An 18,769-nucleotide genomic window follows, 5' to 3' on the forward strand; every position below is an offset into this window, starting at 1 on the left:
CTTCTCCTTTCTCGACATTGTGTAACACGCTGGAGGCAGAAAGGTCTTTGTACCATCCTTTTTTTTAACAGGCCACAAATCTGGTCGAATATTCTTCTTTTTCATATCTTTCCGCACATTCTCATTGTCCTTGGTCTTTCCTGGTATGTTTAGCAAAGTCCCGATGATAGCATCGCACACATTTTTCTCAATGTGCATTACATCGAGACAATGCCTAACCGACAAATCTTTCCAGTAGGGAAGATCCCATAATGGAGACACTTTCTTCCATAAAACACCCTTTTTAGACTTGGACTTGAAGCACTTACCGTATTTGGTTTCAACATTTTTGATACGTTCATAAACTTGTGATCCTGTCAAAGGTGTACGAGCTACTCCTTCCTCGGTGAACCCATTGAATTCCTTCTTCTTCTTACGATAAGGATGATATCGACTAAGGTGCTTCCTGAAATCTGGGTAGATATTTTACTTGAAATGATCCAACCGTGTGGGCTTCATGTCCTCTTCACATATAGGGCATGCTTGTTCTCCTTTGGTTTTGTACCCAGACAAGTTTCCATAGGCCGGAAAATCATTTATGGTACAGAAAACCATTGCCCGCAATGTAAAGTTTGAGTTGGTGTGAGCATCGAACATTGGAACACCTTCATTCCACAACAATTTCAAATCATCTATGAGTGGAGCGAGATACACATCTATATCATGTCCTGGCTGCTTAGGCCCTGAGATGAGGAGTGACAACATGATATACTTGCGTTTCATACACAACCATGGCGGAAGATTGTAAATTGCAAGAAGAACCGGCCAAGTGCTATGCTGACTACTCAGAGAGCCGTATGGATTCATCCCATCTGTACATAGAGCAAGTCTCAGATTTCTAACCTCCTTGCCAAATTCAGGATACTTCTTATCAATAGTTCTCCATTGAGGAGAATCAGCCGGATGTCTAAGGAATTCATCTTTCTTCCTCCCTTCCGCATGCCACCTCAGATACTTAGCATTCTTCTTTACGGAGAACAAGCGCTCAAACCTAGGTATGATCGGAAGATACCACAATACCTTGGCGGGCGGTCCCCTCTTAGCTGAATTGGCCCCTTTACGCTTGTAACGCGACATAGAACACGTTGGACACTTATCCAAATTTTCATACTCTTTTCTGTAAAGAATACAATCATTTGGGCAAGCATCTATCTTGACGGCCTCTAAGCCTAAGGGATTCGTCAATTTGTTGGCATAATAGGCAGAGGTGGGAATGTCATTGCCATCGGGAAACCAAAGACCTAGTCGTTTCAATAATTTCGTGAAACTTTCTTCGGTCCAACCACTCTCCGCTTTCAAGTTGGAAAGTGATGCCACACATTCTAACAATTTGAATTTTGTACACCCAGGGTACAAAGGCGTCTCAGCAGCCTTTAATACCTGCTCGAGTATGTGAGGTCGTCCATTCAAGTGATCTTTCACCGCATCCATCATTTCATTTATTTCATTATCTTCTTGCTCATCATCATCCATCTCATTATTCTCAGAAATATCAGAATCACTCTCATCACTCTCATCACTCTCTGCCAGAACATCAAATTCATTCACACTAGAACTTGGACGATCAAGTATTTTCTCACCATGCCAAAACCAGACATGGTAATCTTGCTTAAACCCACGACGAAATAAATGATCCTCAATTTCATCAATATCACCTAACCGCCTTACATTGTTACAATCACGGCAAGGACAATAGATCTTTGCGGCTTTCGTATTCCGTTGGTGTGCTAAAGCACATCTAAGGAACTCCTCAACCCCACTCAAGTATTCCACCGTAGTATGGTCACCGTACATCCAACGACGACTCATTTCTAATAACACAAGGTTTTACACAGAATTAGATAAATCAAGCCACAAATTCTTAATTTTGACACAAGAACTATACATCAGAAAAATGGTAAGACCTCATCTCAATTTTAAAACCAAACAAAACAGGAATATGTGTCAACATTAACATTTATTAGCTTCACATAAGATTTCACAGGAATAAACTAAAATCGATTTAAGTATAAACTGATTGGCATTAGATCTTTGTTCTCTAATGATGCAATCTTATCCAAAGATAAAATATCAGTAAAAACCATCCTCCAGTACTCAATCAATAGATCCCAGCGATGCTCATGTTTAGGTTTTAAATTAGTTACGAAACCCGCATTCAGTGTAAATAAACCCATTTGCACATTAGGTTAGCGGAATTGGGAGACTACACTTTGAAACACTAACAGGGTAGCAGAAAAAAGGCAACGTATTCACTTGGATTGGGTTCTGTTCGGGTTAATTCGGTTTACTTCATATTCATTCAGCTAAAATCAGATCAATCTAGCGATATCCTCAAACTCTGACTACCTTTTTTCAAGTACAATACAGGTCCAATAAGAAATCTTGAAGTAAATAATCCAGTGAAGGCCAGGTTTATTACCACCAAGTCATATACAAGTAACCTCGTAGATGTCATTTTAGCATAATATCAAGGCAATCTGGCAGACAGTCAGTCAGCTCTAAGTATCAGAGAATAGTGATAAACAAAAGAAAGGTGCTACCTCATAAACAAAAGAAAGTATCAGAGAACCTCATAACCTACCTCTACAACGGGTGCTATAGCATTTGAGCCACTATTTCCTCCCTTCCCAACATTAAGTTGAATTGAGATGTTGGCCTGAGACAAATCCACCCCAAATTCAGTCGCTCCTGGGTACTTAAGTCTCTTTAGTAGTCTGTCCAATGCCAAAAGCCAGACATTAAATCAAATGGCATTTCACCAAAAGCCATGTAATCCAAAACAGAAAACTAACCTAGCACGAGAAATTCAAACAAAAATGAAATTCAAGCAGGAATTCAAACAAAAAACAGATGAGCCAATGAGCAAAGATAATGGCCAATGTGCCATGTAATCTGTGCCTCAAATAATACTCAGTCAACTCAAGCCTATAAAGTGCACGAAGGACAACAAAAATCAACCTAACTAGAATTCAAAAAACAAAAACTATCCTTTTTCTTTATTTGAAGCTACGTGAGGAAGTTTAAGGATAATTGAAGTCTGTTTAAGACTTGCTATAAATGCTCTAGCATCACCTGGGAAGTTGTTACCTTCTGTTTAATAAATTGGATTTTTGAGCAATTTTGCCCTAGCTTTTTTTTAGTACTGTATCATGTCCTTAGATATCTTAATTCATAATAAAGGATATGAAGAGGGAAGGCTCTCCCCCTTACCCATCCACAAACAGGAATTCAAACAGGAATTCAAACAACAAACAGGGGCAATTAGGTCGATGAACAAGGGAAATCAAACAAAAATGAAATGAAGTGGAAAATGCACGAGAAAAAAGAGGATTATTACCCAAATAATTGCAAATAAAAACTAACCTAGCTTCACAAATCGATTGTGTGAAACAGATGGAGTCGCGCGAAGGTAGGAAAGACGACGGTGGGGAAACTCTCCTTCAGATGGTGGTGGTGGAGCCGCGCGGTGAGGAAGGTGGTGGTGGTGGTTATGGTGGTGGTGGAGTCGCGCGGTGAGGATAGGTATGCGTTGGAAGAGCTAGATGTGAAGTACGACGACGAGATGTGAAGAGAAGAGAAGCTTATCTGTTTGGCGGTGGTTTTATTTTTTTAAAATTTAATGTAGCCTATTGAGGCGGGCAATTAAAAGCCCCCTTCAACAGAGAGACCCTATTGAGGCGGGCAATTAAAAGCCCCCTTCAACAGCTTCTCTCTATTGAGGCGGGCAAGGAAAGCCCCCTTCAACAGCTTCTGTAGAAGCGAACAGAAAAAAAGCCCGCCTCAATAGAATAGTAAAATATTTGACCCGCGTTGACTAAGTAGCTATTGAGGCGCGCTTATGTATGCCCCCCTCAACAAGGGGGCTACAACAGGGGTTTTTTCCACTAGTGATCAACCAGTTCTTCCTCGGGAAAACAAGCAAACATTCATCAAAACACCAACAACAAAAACTGGAAACTGTTTAGGAAACACATAAAAGAGAAATTTAAATTAAAATAATGCCCAGATTAGCAAATTACCTGGAGTAAGAGTTGGGGGGTTTGCAGAGTAAGAGGGAGAGAATCTAGGAGGGGATTTGTCAAAGTATTCTGAAGATTGTCGACATTTTACAGAAAGCGAGAGCTTTGAAGAAGAAACATGGGATACCCAGTTTTTGCTTAGCTTAAAATGGCTAGCTTTTGTGCTAATGGAATTATGGGAAGAGAGAGAAGTTGGTCCTTGGAGTTGGGTTCCAATGGTGAAGTTTGAAGGAGAAGATAGGAGTTGTTGCACCATATTTTTTGGGTGTTTTTTTCTCCTCCTACATCAATGGACTAATGGAGTAAAGATTGTGTTAGAAAAGAAACTCGACACTATCATCCGAAGAGACTCTTGTCTGAAAGCCCTCAACGAAGGTTAGTTTAACTTATTCTGACTTTTTTTTTTTTAAATAAGAGATTTTAGATTTGATAAATAAGTAAAAATTATTGTACTGAAACCGGTTAGTGTCCCACCGCTGGCTATTGTACTGAAACCACTATAACATAAGACGGTAGAACAACCACGCCTATAGTATATCCTAACAATCATCAAGTCCATAGCTTTAAGTAAAGAAAATACCATCTAATGCATGAATGGCATATTTGGTGTCCCTGGTATCATCAAAATCAATGAATGCATAGCCAGGAGGTCTCCTAGCAACCCAAACACTGCAAATCACAACAGATTTCAAGGGATTAGACAAAAACTAAGTGAGACGAGTCGAAATCAGCATAAGACATTGGTTAAGCCAAAACAGTAAGATTGAAGTCATTAACCCCTAGGCTAGGCTTCTTTCTCTCTCCTCTTATTCTCATATAACCTCTTTATTCTTGTTTGGGATGGCATCAAGTATAGTATGGACAGGAACCCCATTAGATATTCTAGTAGAGCTTGTATATTATTTGAGTTGGAAGCTTTCTTATGCGAGAATTCATATTAGTAACCTTCAGAAAAGCTATCATAATAGATTTCAACGATGGATACGGCAACATAAAAATATACAAGTCATGTCGTAGTGGGATTTAAGAACATGGGTTTGAAAGCAAATTGAAAATCTGTTACAGAACGAAATGATCATACTTTATAAGAATTTAATTAGCACAGGTAAGTTCAGATGTGGAATAATAGTATATCATGATTATATAATAGTTTCGTTTGAACTTCCAATTTTTTCAATATCATATAGTTGCAAGCAGTTTGTTTCCTACTATCTTTTCCCAAATTCAAGCCTTAGAAAACTCAACAATAACCAAGGAAGTATCAGACAGCAGCTCTTGATATAGTAATTACTAAATAGCAAGGCAAGCTAACATACGATGCATGTGGAACACTAGCTTGTCAAAAGCTAAAGGCAGACGAGCTTTTGAAATCTGAACTGCATATAAATTTCTAGAAAAGGCTCCCACACCTTTGAAAACATCCTTAGACCAACAAAATGGGCCTTGTCCGTCAAACGGGTGACAAGTGATTGTCAACTCCAACTTACGATGCTACAATCATGAATCTAAGTGGGCAGAAATTGAAAGCAGATAGATCAAAAGCTGATCAGATCAGCAACAGCAAATCCATGTAAAGGCCACTTGAAAGATCACAGAAATTACAAAGACTTTGCTATAAAGATAGAAATATTATGATTTTTTGTATTTAAATTTTCTAACAAATAAAAGGGATTATAATCTAAATTTGGCTTCAACAGAAATACAAATGTTCAGAAATGCAACAGATTCTAAAATTGTTCAAATATCTAACCATAAGCCACTTTCTTCAATACAATGTAATACATATGAATCCCTAAATCACAGAAAAATGAATTACTAATGTGTAAAAGAAACAAAAATTAATCCTAACCTCAAGATACTGAGCAGCCTCAGAGGCCAAACCAACAGTTGCCACAGCTAATCCAATCAATCCACCCTTACAAAACAAAACAAGCAAGAAAAATTCAATTTAACTCAATACAATTCCACACACCATTTAATAAACAAAACAACATGAAAATTTGCAAGTCAAAAGTAAACATTTGATCCTTAGATCCAAGTTGAACAACACGTCAACAATTAGGTAAGAAAGCTTAAAAATTATCAAAATCATATTGGAACTACTTAATTATGTGGATCATAAATCGAAATTTCAATTGAATTCACAAATTTCATACATATTAACAAAGAAGATCTAAGAAATAGGAGAGAGAGAATTACTTGAGAAGCATGGGATCAGGAAATGGCGTAGCTATCGGGAAATCGCCGCTCTGATTGCCGGTGAAGGAGCAGAGGAGAATTGCGACGTGCGAGTGTGTGAACGTGAAGGTTGTCGCGCGCTTGTGAGAGACCAAAGGAGAAACGTCGCCGGCGGTGGAATGGAGTGAAGAAGGAGGTAGAGAAAATGTGTATGTTGAGGACAGCGAGAACACGGGAGCAAAAATTGTAAGTTAAAAGTTGCGCTTACTCAAAATCAGAGGGAGTGTTTTGCTTTTATTTTTATTTTTTTTAATTTTTTTGTGTCAAAGGTTGCCCTTGTTTGATAAGAGCAACCTATAAGGAGCCACTTATAAGGATTTTTCTACTAGTGTGAATAACTTGACGTTGAGACACATGAGCACTCCCTTCTGTGAGAACATAATGAACGCCCCGAAAGAGTCTAAAGTCAAAACTCCCACCATTGAAGCTTATGATGGTACAACCGACCCATACATGCACCTAGTTGCATACCGTCACTACATGTATGTTCAAGGAACCAATGAGGCCACATGGTGCAAATATTTCCCAGCTACCCTTAAAGGCGTAGCGTCCAAATGGTTTGAACGACTGCCCCCAGGATCAATTGCTTCCTTTAACAAGCTACAAACCTTGTTCTCCACCAAGTTCATGGCATACAAGGAAGAAAGGAAAACAAGCATGCACTTGGGATGCATTCAACAAGGAAAGGACGAGTCTTTGCGAATCTATGTTAAGAGCTTCAATCTAGAAGCAGGACAGATCCCAGATCTGCCCGATGGCGTCTCTTTCGATAATTTTATCAGAGGATTGAAGAAAGGGTCACTCAAGTTTGGCTTGGTTAAAAAAAGTGTCCGGACGATGGCTGAAGTCTTGGACAAGGCGGAAGCCTTTATTCATGCAACAGAAATATGCAGTGCGTCCAAGGATGGAAAGGCTGGTGAAGCGACGGACTCCTCAGGGAAGAAAGAGAAGATACACAGGAAAGTCCCACGAGTAAATGGTACTTGGGCTCTTTCGAAAGAACATGATACCAATTCTCCCGGGTAAAAGAGAGGACGCCCACAAGAGAGAGAATATTTCGAATACAATACAGACCTTCTCACAATCCTAGTGGACGTCGGGACCAGGTTCGACCTTGAACGGCCCTTCCCCATGAAATCTCCTGCTGAGAGTCGAGATCCTAATCTGTATTGCCAGTTCCACGAAGATATAGGACATGACACCGAGGATTGCAGGAGCCTGAAGAGAGCCCTGGACGGCCTAGCCTCCAAGGGGCACCTAAAGAACTACTTGCAAAGAAGCACTCACGACACGGGAAAAAATCAGTACAAGAAAAACAAGTCACCTGTCTCAGCTACAGAAGGAAATCACAGCGAAGGGGGATTTGTAGCCGTCATATCAGGAGGACCAGCTGCTGGGGGGCCCACCATGAGGTAATGTTATCGGGGAAATCACCAGTGAACCCATTCCCTCGGATAGAAATATGTGAAACGGATGGTGGACGTGTAACCACCCAAGATGACGACCCTCTCGTGGTCGAGATCAAAATCTCTAACATGAGGGTAAAGCGCATCTTGATAGATACAGGAAGTTCATCTGATATAATGAGCATAGAGTGTTAGGTTATGATACATATGACAAAACATAAATCATTTAGCATAATTCAGATGTATACACTTTGTAGCGTGCCCTCCCTAGCTGCGCCAGAACCGAACAAGAATAAGTCTTTAGGACTCCAAGTGTCGTCCCTCCGTAGATAGTCCACAGTACGTCCGGATCCGCCTTAAGCTTGACCAACTAGAATCGCCCTTCGGGTTCCTAGGATTTTCGGCTAATATGGGTTCCTTTGATGGCGTCACATAAGACTAATCGGTTGACGGCCTGAGGAGTGGCCTAGATTAGCGCCCCAAATTAGGCTGATCACCTAAAACACTGGGGTAACCGTCCACAATTGGGCAACAAAGCATGTTCCTGAAAAAGTCAGTATGAAACATAGATGGAATAAAAACATAAGTGCACAGAAGGCACAAAATATTCATACATGGGCACAAGGCACAACAAACCCAAATAAAAAAATGCCCAAAGGCATCAATGTTATTACAAGCGCCTACGGCGCCACAGAAATAAGCACTAAAATACAGCAGTCTACGGATGAGGGGCCGTCGAGCTTCCGTCCTGGACGTCTTGATCTTCGGGAGAGTTTACCTCATCTTCCTCCGCGTCCTCATCTTCCCCCTCACTAAAAAACTCGGGGGGATCAAGTCCAAGGCGCTGAGCGGCCGAGACGGCCATCTGGTACGAAATCCAGCGTCTAAACCAGGAAAAGTCTTTCCCATCCATCGACTGATCCCAAGCCCGCCGAGCACTCTCCATAATGGCCTCCTCCCCAAGCTTGAAGGAACTAGCGGCTTCCCCCCCGAATAGTTTCAATCTCATCTTGGGTGTCCTTGAGCTTCTTCTCCAGGGCGTCCACTTTGGAAGAGAAGTTGGTAACCCGCTCTGAGACGGCAGCATACCCGGTCCTAAGAGCAGTCAGCTTCTCCTCATACTCCAACAGCTTCTTCTCATAATCTTGAGCATCTTCCTCGACCTTCTACAGAGCAGCTGTCTCCCACCTGATGGCCACATCCGCGTCCTCATTGATCATTCTTGCCTTTTTCTCAGCGTACTACTCATGTCTCCTGGTGCATAGGGCTGTGCAAAAAATCCGAAAAACCGAAACCGAACCCGAAAACCGAAAAAGCGGGTAACCGAACCGAAATAATAGGGTTAGGGTCGAATTTTTTTATTTAGAAAAAAACCCGAACCGAACATGCGGGTAACCGACCCGAAAAGCGGGTAACCGAACCGACCAAAATTATAAAATTTAATTTTAAATAAATAAATAAATAAACTTTTATCCATTTATTCAAATCAAATTTGTTTACAGTATTGAAATTTTTTGATTTCCCCCCTCAATTTTCCCCCTCAATTTTCACATACTACATTACTACTCCAGCCCAATAGGCCCAACCGACTCCAATACTCCAATTACAAAGTAAAATTAGGGTTTTACACTTTCAGTTTTCACTTTTCACATTCAACCTTTCAACTTCCTGTCTTCCTCAAAACAAAGAGAGAGAAACAGAGACCCCAAGAACTGAGTAAGCGCCGTTCTATTCTGGCGTTCTCCACCTTCAGTGATTTCATCCATCTTGTTTGGTAAGTTATTTGATTGTTTGAATTTTGTTTCATTTTTACTTATATCTCAATTGTTTCTGAGTTTTATGGATATTAAGATAGAAATATTGTAGACTATCAAACGAGATGAATCACGAGCTAATGTCCTCCAATGTAATCGTACCTCTAATCTTTCACTACCTCGTAATCTCATCAAAATTCTTGACGATTGTAAGTATAAATTTGAAAGTGGCTCCCGACTACTATCTTATTTCTTCAAATAGTTTATCTAGTATTTGATTGTATGAGTTTATAAAAGTATGTTTAAATTGGTATAAATATTCAACAGGGAAGCCTAAGAACAATTCCTCAAAAATAATAGAAATTCTATGAACAATGAACTTAATTACTAATTACTAATTACGAGCTTAATTAATTGGAGAATCAACGTGCCATTTACTCCTTGAAATATGGTTATTTATGCATCATCTTTGGGAGTTTCATGGTCTACATCAGCTTTGAATTCTCTCCTAATCTTTTTGACATTTTCAATTTTCATTAAGCAGGTACTGTATTTTTACTCTATTCTTTCAATTTTTTCTCTTTATGTTATTATGCAATTTAATTAATAAAGTAACTATGTTGTATGTTTCAGATTTGGTAGAGGCATCTCTCCTCAATGAAATTGAAATCTTGAACATGTATGATGAGTAATGGCCGAAGATCGTTGCCCGTTTGTTGCTGAAGTTATTAGTTTGTTGATGTTGTAGATGTTTTAGTTGATGTTTTATTTAATATTTTAGTTAATGTATTATTGTTGGATAATATTTTCCTTTTGGATGTTTGGATATTGATTATAAGTATGCTAAACTATTGTTAAATCTGTTGGTATGGTACGCTGCTCATCTGAATATCTGATATTCTGATGTAGTGATGTATATGAATCAGAGATATAAAAACATGTTTACACATATGTTGTTTTCCTTCAACTAAATATGATTACAATATTCAATATGTACAAATTAATGTGAACTATTACCCGACCGAACCGACCGGAAAAAACCCGATACCCGAAAAAGCGGGTACCAGTAGTTGTGGATACGGTTTAGGGTCGGCATTCTTGCAACCCGAAACTAACGGATACCCGAAATAAATTACTAACGGGTAACCGAACCAGCATTTGCACACCCCTACTGGTGCATGTCAAAGCGGTACTGTCTACCCTCGGCACAACGGATAAAGAGCTGTCAAACACCAAAACCGGTTTAATTGATTCCAAAACATTAAGAGAGGAACTAAAAAGAGTTTGTGAAAACAAAATTAAGAAAATTCTCACGTCAAGCACGAAGGGCTGCATGGATCCAAAGAACCCCTGGTCAATCCCAGGCATAGAGTTTACATACTCCTTGGGAATATCATCATTGACGGTAGAAAGGAACCTGTCCTTTTCCTCCGAGCTAAACCCGCAAGATGCGGGAATATGCGCCACCTCGGCCCGCCTCATCCGCTCGAAGATATCACCTGAGCCAACATCCATACATCAATCAAAATACTAAACTACTAAGTTGTCAAGCCATCCTAAGTATTAAGGAACTTACCAGTTGACGAAGCAGGCGTAGGCATCGACGTGTCCCCAGCGGGAGAAGGGTCTCTGGACTCCCTGCTCTTCCTCTCTCTAGACGAGGAAGTAGCAGCACGGCCAACATCTGCAGCTGCGCCAGTTGCACCAGCCTCACCAGTAGCAGTCCCAGTAGCAGCCGCCTTAGCTGCTGAACCACCCTCTGCCACTGAGGAGACGCCTCCTTTGGTACAAGAGGAAGGTCTGCCACTTGTGGAACATAAGCTCCCTCTCCCCCTGCCAGAGCGGCTGATGGCTTAATTGCTGAAGGCTTCACCGCAGCATCAGTACTGCTCAGCTTCTTGAAGAAAGGCTGCTTGGGCTTAGGGGCTACTGAAGCTCCCTCTCCCCCGTAACCGATGAAGTGGACCCCTGAAAATGAAAAGGTGAAAAGCCGGCAAAGACTTTAAAGACTCTAGAAATGCGTCCAACTGAATAAAACGTACCTAGGAGGGTCACTAGAAGCCGCCTCATCCGACTTCTTCAAGTACTCTTTCTTCTTGGCCTCCACGGCTTTGAAGACGTCGTCCGTGTACACCTGGGACAACCAGGTAGGCATCTCCATAAATCCCTTGTCTTCTAGGGACAGACGACTCATAGAAGAATCTACACAAGGCAAGGGGATTAGTGAAGAACAAGATAAACAAGGTTATTAGCGAAAAACAAACGCAATACTACATCTATGTAAATAAGGGCAGAGACCAACGGCCGCAAGAAAGACCATATTGGTGAATTGTCCCACATGGGGAAGCGAACTATTAGGCACCCACGCGTTACTCTTTGCAGACAGCCGATACATTTCGGCTTGAAATAAAGGCTTTATAAGCCTCCATTCCTTTGAAAGAAGGCGAGGATAGGCGTCAGTTTTAGACAAGAAGCGAGGCCGGTAATTCCAGCGAGAAAGATGCTCTGAGAGGGGAAGGTCCACCATTCGGATAATAGACCACTTGGTCCTCCACCATACCCAGCTAGAAGACTTACCCACCACCGTCTTATAACCCCGCCGACTATATAGGGTAAACCACCCCTGGGGAGAACGAGAAGAACGAGCGATATCTACAAGTCTAACAAAAGAAGAAAAGGAACGGGTGACGTCACTCAACGCACATTTGGCAATATAGCAAAAAACATTCGCCCAAGAATTAGGGGTCATCTGGGCCAGGCCAATGTCAAAACCATCCAAAACGTCCATTACAAAAGGGTGTAAGGGAAACCTATGGCCCAATCGGAAGGCGGCCGTATAGACAACAACCTCTCCCAAAGAAAGACGATCTACAGTACTATGAGGACGAGGACACCTAAAACTAAAACCACGAGGCAAGAGAAAGAAACGCTCAAAGTCACGTCCTTGCTCCTTTAGGTACCTCAACTATTTCCTGCTTGGGAGGATGTTAGAAGGAAACAAGTCCACGTCCTCTTTTCCACAAACCATGGGAGGAAGATTTTTGGCAAACTCCTCGTCCGAATAACTGGAAGAGTCATATTCGAAATCCTCACGTGGGATACGAGGACGGCAAGCCACACTCTTTTTTATCCTTGAAGAACGAGCTGCCTTGGAACCCTCGTCTCCTGAATGATGTGAGGAACTAACTCCTCCCCTAATTCCATGGGACGGGTTCGAAAAAGGATCCCTGTTGTCCCTCTCTCGTAGTGCTGTCCATGCACCCACGTTGGTTGTTTGTTTAATACGTGCCATGCCGCCCTGCATAAGGAACAGGACGTCCAACTTAAGAAAAGAGGAAAAATTAAAGAGCGGGTACGCCGTCCAGATACAAGAGAAGCGGCGACTGACAGGACGTCTCCCCAAGGAAAAGAAGCATCAAAAGAAAAATTTCAAATACATGCATAAGTTAAGAAACAGGAAACTAACAAGAACGCTTACCAATAAGTGATCAAATTGCTGAAACTATCAGGCAAAATCATCCAAGCTCCAAGAACAATGAACGAAGAGTCCAAGAACACCCAATGCAAACACAAGAAGATCTTCGAAGGAAAATCGCTTTCTCTCTCTAAAAATCTCTTTGAAATAACAAAAGGAAAATGATAGAAAATAAACGATTTATGGGGGTTTTAAAGGAGAAACTAGGCTCTGAAAAGCAACCACACGTGGCACTCCACCATGTCAAGAAGACTACCCTATATGGGCGAGGGGCACTCTCCTTGAGGGGCAAATGATGTGGCCTAAACTAAAGTGTGCCACATGCATGGCTTTACTATGATAGCCCAAAGAGGAGGCCCAAAGGCCCTCTAGCATGCATACCTTGAATCCATACAGAGCCAATACCCGCATCCAGGTCCAAGATCCATCACTTAGGCCCATGAGGTCTATTTTCTTGGTAAGATCCCTAACCAATCATGTCTAAAGCCCAAAGCTTGCAGGCAAGCCCAAAATTCAAAAGGTCCAACAGGTCTAATCAGACCTCCTACTATCGGACACATGTCCCAATCTTAGAAAGCATCCAATCATGCAGCCAGGGTTTAGGGATCAATTCCCAAGAAACCTTAGCACTATAAATAGTGCAGATCCCTAGGTACAAGGGGGCATTGAATTCATTCCCACCTACCTAAAACTATCTTTGCTCTGCCTTCTCTCTACAAATTACTTCTCTCTCTAGCCAATACTTACTTAGGCATCAGAGGGAATATTCCTACGGGAATATTCTTGTTTTGCAGGTTGCAGGAAGATCGTGCCAGCGCATACTTGATACCTCTGAAGAACGTGTGACACGTCATCACCACAAAAGATCCCACAACACGTACGTTGAAATTGGAACATATATTTAAATATAGTACGTGCACTTATAAATATAAATATATATATATATATATATAAATATATATATATATATATATATATATATATATATATATATATACAAAACACCAGATATTGTTTTTATATTTGTTATACAGGTTGCGATATTCTATTATTGTTGTTGACAGGTTTCTATATTTGGTTCAAGGCACTCTAGGTATAGCTAAATAAAATTAAAAAATTTCTGCCAAAAATACGGCTCTGTTGCAGCGTACAAAATATTGTTTGCTGCAAAATTGAAGACCTGTTGCAGCGTACAAATTGTTGTTCGCTGCAACAGGATGGGTCTTTTTAAGCGTACACCAATTTGTACGCTGCAACAGGTCCTAATTTTACACACTTGTTGTAACAAAGCACTTTTTGCAGCGAACAGTGTACGCTGCAACAAGTTCAGACTTGTTACAGGCCCCAGTGCTATTTATATGTTTTGAAAGTTAGTTATATTCTGCGTAATTCTGATAAATAGCCTTAACCGTTATCACGGTGGCGGTAATATCTTAGTAATTTCTTATGTTAAGTTGGAAAAAGGTTTTATAAAAGCAAGGAATTATTAGGGTGTTGTAAATACGCGTGCCGGTCAACATGTGACTCCTAATAAAATACGAATGGAGTACAACTTTTGTAAATGTAGTTTTTGTTTTCTTTTAGTAAATTTTTTTTAATGATTATTGATTTTAGTTAAAATAATAATTTTATTTTAGTTGCACTTTTGTTATATTTAGTTATGAAATAAAATTAATGGTTTAGTTAAGTCATCTTTTGTTTTATTTATACTTGTTATATTTACTTAAGTATAATACCGTATTAATTGAGAAAAAAATTGGTTAGTTACGATTAAATGCTTCTAGTTAAGAGTATATTTGTCTTAGTTAAGAATTATCGTGTTAGTTAAGACTAAATTTGTTTTAGTAATGATTTAATTTTTAATGTGTATTTAAGATTTCCGGAGTAGTTTTGTTTCACTAGATTTTCGTTTTCAGAATTTTAGTTATTGTTTTAGAAGGTTAAGTTCAAAGTTTTTGAATTTTAGTTAGGAATAAAATATTTTTAAGTTAAGATTAAATTTCTAAGGTTTAATTATGATTTTTTGAGTTTTAGTTAAGATTTTCTATGTTTTAGTTAAGATTTCCTGAGTTTTAGTTATGTGTTTCTAAGTTCCAGTTAAAATTTCATAATTTTTTGTTAAGATTTTATGACTTTTAGTTAACTACTTGGTTCGATTGCTTAACTAATTGGTTATATTGCTTACCTAATTGGTTACATTGCTTAACTAATTGAATTTGAGGCTTAACTAATTGAATTAATTGTTTCATTTCTTTAACTATTTCGTTTTATTACTTAATTAATTAGTTACATTGATTAATAAATTGGTTCCATTACATAACTAATTGAATTTCAGGCTTAACTAATTAAATTTATTGCTCCCATTGCTTTAACTAATACTTTTCTTGCTTATAATTGAATTTCACTACTACAAAATTGGGTAAAAGAAACGCAAAATATATTACAGTTGATTGAGTTGACAGTTTTATAATCCTTATATGTCGTCTAAGTAAGATAGGCGCTCTCTTTGTATTAAATATAAATGACGGTTAAGAAAGCCCACCGTTTTCTATTCTAGGGGCATAATATTTTATAAATTAGAAAAATAAAAGAGAACTAGTGACACACAACACCGTTCTATATACTCTCATATTTTTATTAATTAACTAGATTTTAGCCCGTGCGATGCACGAATTCTATTAAATTGTTATATTTAAATAAAAATCCTATGTATGTACCACTTTTATATATTAGATTAGATTAGTTTTTTTTATTTTGCATTAATTTCATTTTAGATTTTTTTTAATTATGAAAGTGTTTGTTATTGGATGAAATTGTATCTGCGTAATATTAATAAATAATTAATAAAAAAATATCTACGTGGCACTCGACTTTTTTAATTCAAAATTAATTTTGAAATCTTATTTTTCATTGGTCGAAACCATTAGATTTTTCTACGTGGCGCTCTAATATTGGATTAATGTTTGATTTTAAATTGAATTTTATTTATTTTATTTTAGATTATTGTTTGATTTTGGATGAACTTTATTTTAAATTTATTTTTTAATTATTAGAGTGTTAGATTTTAGATGGAGCTGTATATATTAGTAATTAATTAATTAATTAATTAAAATATCTATGTGGCACCTAATTAATTATCTACGTGGAAATCGATTATTTTTTTAATTATTAGAGTGTTTGATTTTCTATGGAGTTGTATATATTAATAATTAATTAATTAAAATATCTACGTGGCACTTGATTTTTTTAATTCAAAAAGAAATTAATTAATTAAAATATCTATGTGGCACCTAATTAATTATCTACGTGGAAATCGATTATTTTTTAATTATTAGAGTGTTTGATTTTCTATGGAGTTGTATATATTAATAATTTATTAATTAAAATATCTACGTGGCACCTAATTAATTATCTACGTGGCACTTGATTTTTTTGATTCAAAAAGAAATTAGAAATTTTATTTCTAATTGGCCGAAACCATTAGTAATCCTATGTGGCGCTCTAATCTTTCAGCAAATATGTCTCCTTTATATATGTATATTAACATTAAAACTTTAAATATTAAAAGAGAAGTAATATTATTTTTTTGCAAAAAGAGGAGTACTACGGAGCAGTTACATAGTCATACAACTGTCAAGCACACCCTACATTAATTTATTTTCATTTTTAATTATTAAATTAATAATTTAGGATCCCTAGCCCAACCTCTTTCCCCTTTCCCCCTTCCAATCCGCCTCTTTCTCAACTCAATCTAGCTATCTTCTGCAGTTCGGAAGTTCTTGATTAAAATTTCTTATGCGGCGATAAAATTAACAACAACAATGATCCAGGTGATATACCCGAGACTATACTGTAAGAAATTTTCTACGTAAAGGCCATAATCGCAATCATACTATAAAAGGATCGTTGAGGATTCTTACTGCTCTTGGTGTTGAGGTTTGTTGGTGTTCTTGCTACATCTTCTCTACCGAGGTTTCGTTCATTTCTAATTTTACCCTTTTATTTAAAATTTGTAGATTTAAATGGGGGTTTATCATTTTTGTTGATTAGATCTTATGATTATTTTGAATAATGATTTGAGAAATGGGGGTTTAAGATCTCAGATCTCGTGATGTCTGTTGGGTTGCTATTTATTATTAATGGTGGTTATGATTATTAAATTGTTGGGGTTTTGATTAATAAAAAAATGGTTGTAATTAATCAAATGATATAATCAAGTTGCTTTAGAGATGAACTCATTTAATAAAATAGGGAGATGACATTGTTAGCATTTTCATACATAGAGGCCATAATCGCAATATTAAGGTGAATTTTCGGGACTGGTACGCTTTGTATCTTTTTCTGATGCAATTTGACGGAGGAAGGGCGGTTAAGGTGCATTCATATGAAAAAAAATTCAATTTTTTTTGAGTCTCTCTGAATTGCTATTATCTGTGAAATTATGACTTAGTTGTTTTACTGTGATTTTTTTCTTAGCCATTTCTGGGTTTGTTTGGTTGATTATTTTGTGATTTATATGCTTAAAGTGTTATTTGGGAATTGGGATTCTGCTTTTAAGATCTTTCTCTTTTTTTATTTCAATTTCGTCATTGACTCTACTAATTACAATATCTTACCTATTTGAATATTGGCATTTCTTAATGTATTTTGGTTCTCTTAATTGCAGAAAAATGAAAAAGAAAGTTTGCAAGAGGGAACTACTCTAAACGACAGAAGAATTATGTTTCTACTCGCCAGTTTATTGGTTTAATCATTTTTTTGCTTCGATTTCAATTGTAAATTTAATGTAATTCTCGTATGTTTGTACTCAAATTTTATTATAATAAAATCGTATATCGGCAATTCCTGTAATTATATCATTTTTAAATTTTTTTTTTTGGGGAAAAAATGAAGAATAGAGAACGGTTATCTGTAACGAGCGTTCCATTATTTTGAGGAATATAGAACTGTCACCTATGAGCAACGTCTCTTATTCCTTTATATTTTAGTGTTTATTCAAAGAATAGAGGAGGGTTTACTCACAAAACCGTATCCTTTAATTATGCATATAAAACGCCTCTTCCACCCGTTTTATAAACTTTATAACGCGCTGAGTTGAAGAACGCCTCTAAGGCGTCCTATAAAGCCTATTTTAACTGTACTCTATGCTCTTTTTTGTAGTAGTAATTTCAGGCTTAACTAATAGAATTTCAATCTTAACAAATATATATCTGTAAACTTAATGGCTTCATTACCTAACTAATTGGTTACATTATTTAACTAATTGGTTATATTGCTTAACAGTTAGTTTTATTACTTAACTAATTGAATTTCACGCTTAACTAATTGAATTTCAGCTTAACAAATACTTTCTTTATATGTGTAACTTATTGGTTTCGTGCTTAACTAATTAGTTCCATTGTTTCAATTCGTTTTATTGCTTAACTAATTGGTTTAATTGCTTAACTAATTGGTCCCATTGTTTAACTAATTGAATTCCAGGCTCTTAACAAATACTTTTTTTCATATCTGCAAACTTATTAGTTTCATTGCTTAACTAAATGGTTCAATTGCTTAACTAATTGGTTCTAAGCTTAACAAATTGGTCATAATGCTTAACTAATTAGTTTCATTTCTTAACGAATTGAATTTAGTTATTAGACATTTGCTTTCATATAAAGGTGTAGTTAGGATTTCGTTCCATGTTACTAAGTTTCATTTCAGATTTTATCTAAACATATGTCCCTGCTTGTATAATCGTCGACAGCAAAGTCATCGTCTCTGTTCCTTCATAGAGAATCATTTCATCCCCTGCTTGTGCAGTCACATGACATCAACAAACATCTGAAATCATCAATA

General features: G+C 37.7%; 2 protein-coding genes and 1 long non-coding RNA gene across 3 annotated transcripts in view; 2 read left to right on the forward strand and 1 right to left on the reverse strand.

Annotated features, from left to right (window-relative positions):
• The window catches only part of LOC130461771 (single-stranded DNA-binding protein WHY1, chloroplastic-like), a 39,452-nt gene extending 33,002 nt beyond the window's left edge, over window positions 1–6,450 (reverse strand). Inside the window, exons 1-3 of the mRNA XM_056829973.1 lie at window positions 6,258–6,450; window positions 5,908–5,973; window positions 4,059–4,727 (exon numbers count right to left, since the gene is read on the reverse strand). Of these exons, the coding sequence (XP_056685951.1) occupies window positions 4,059–4,314 (256 nt within the window). The 5' untranslated portion in view covers window positions 4,315–4,727; window positions 5,908–5,973; window positions 6,258–6,450. The remainder of the gene's footprint in view (window positions 1–4,058; window positions 4,728–5,907; window positions 5,974–6,257) is intronic.
• Window positions 6,451–6,650: 200 nt separating this feature from the next.
• On the forward strand, window positions 6,651–7,712 carry LOC110804694 (uncharacterized). The gene is made up of 2 exons (XM_056829974.1): window positions 6,651–7,318; window positions 7,403–7,712. The coding sequence occupies exons 1-2, from the start codon at window positions 6,651–6,653 to the stop codon at window positions 7,710–7,712; spliced, it is 978 nt and encodes a 325-aa protein (XP_056685952.1).
• Window positions 7,713–16,509: 8,797 nt separating this feature from the next.
• Window positions 16,510–17,782, forward strand: LOC110804684 (uncharacterized). The gene is made up of 2 exons (XR_002537795.2): window positions 16,510–16,903; window positions 17,598–17,782. It is a non-coding gene; the product is annotated as an uncharacterized lncRNA (long non-coding RNA).
• Window positions 17,783–18,769: the final 987 nt, after the last annotated feature.

Source organism: Spinacia oleracea, chromosome 5 (assembly GCF_020520425.1).
Source record: "Spinacia oleracea cultivar Varoflay chromosome 5, BTI_SOV_V1, whole genome shotgun sequence".
NCBI lineage: Eukaryota > Viridiplantae > Streptophyta > Magnoliopsida > Caryophyllales > Amaranthaceae > Spinacia > Spinacia oleracea.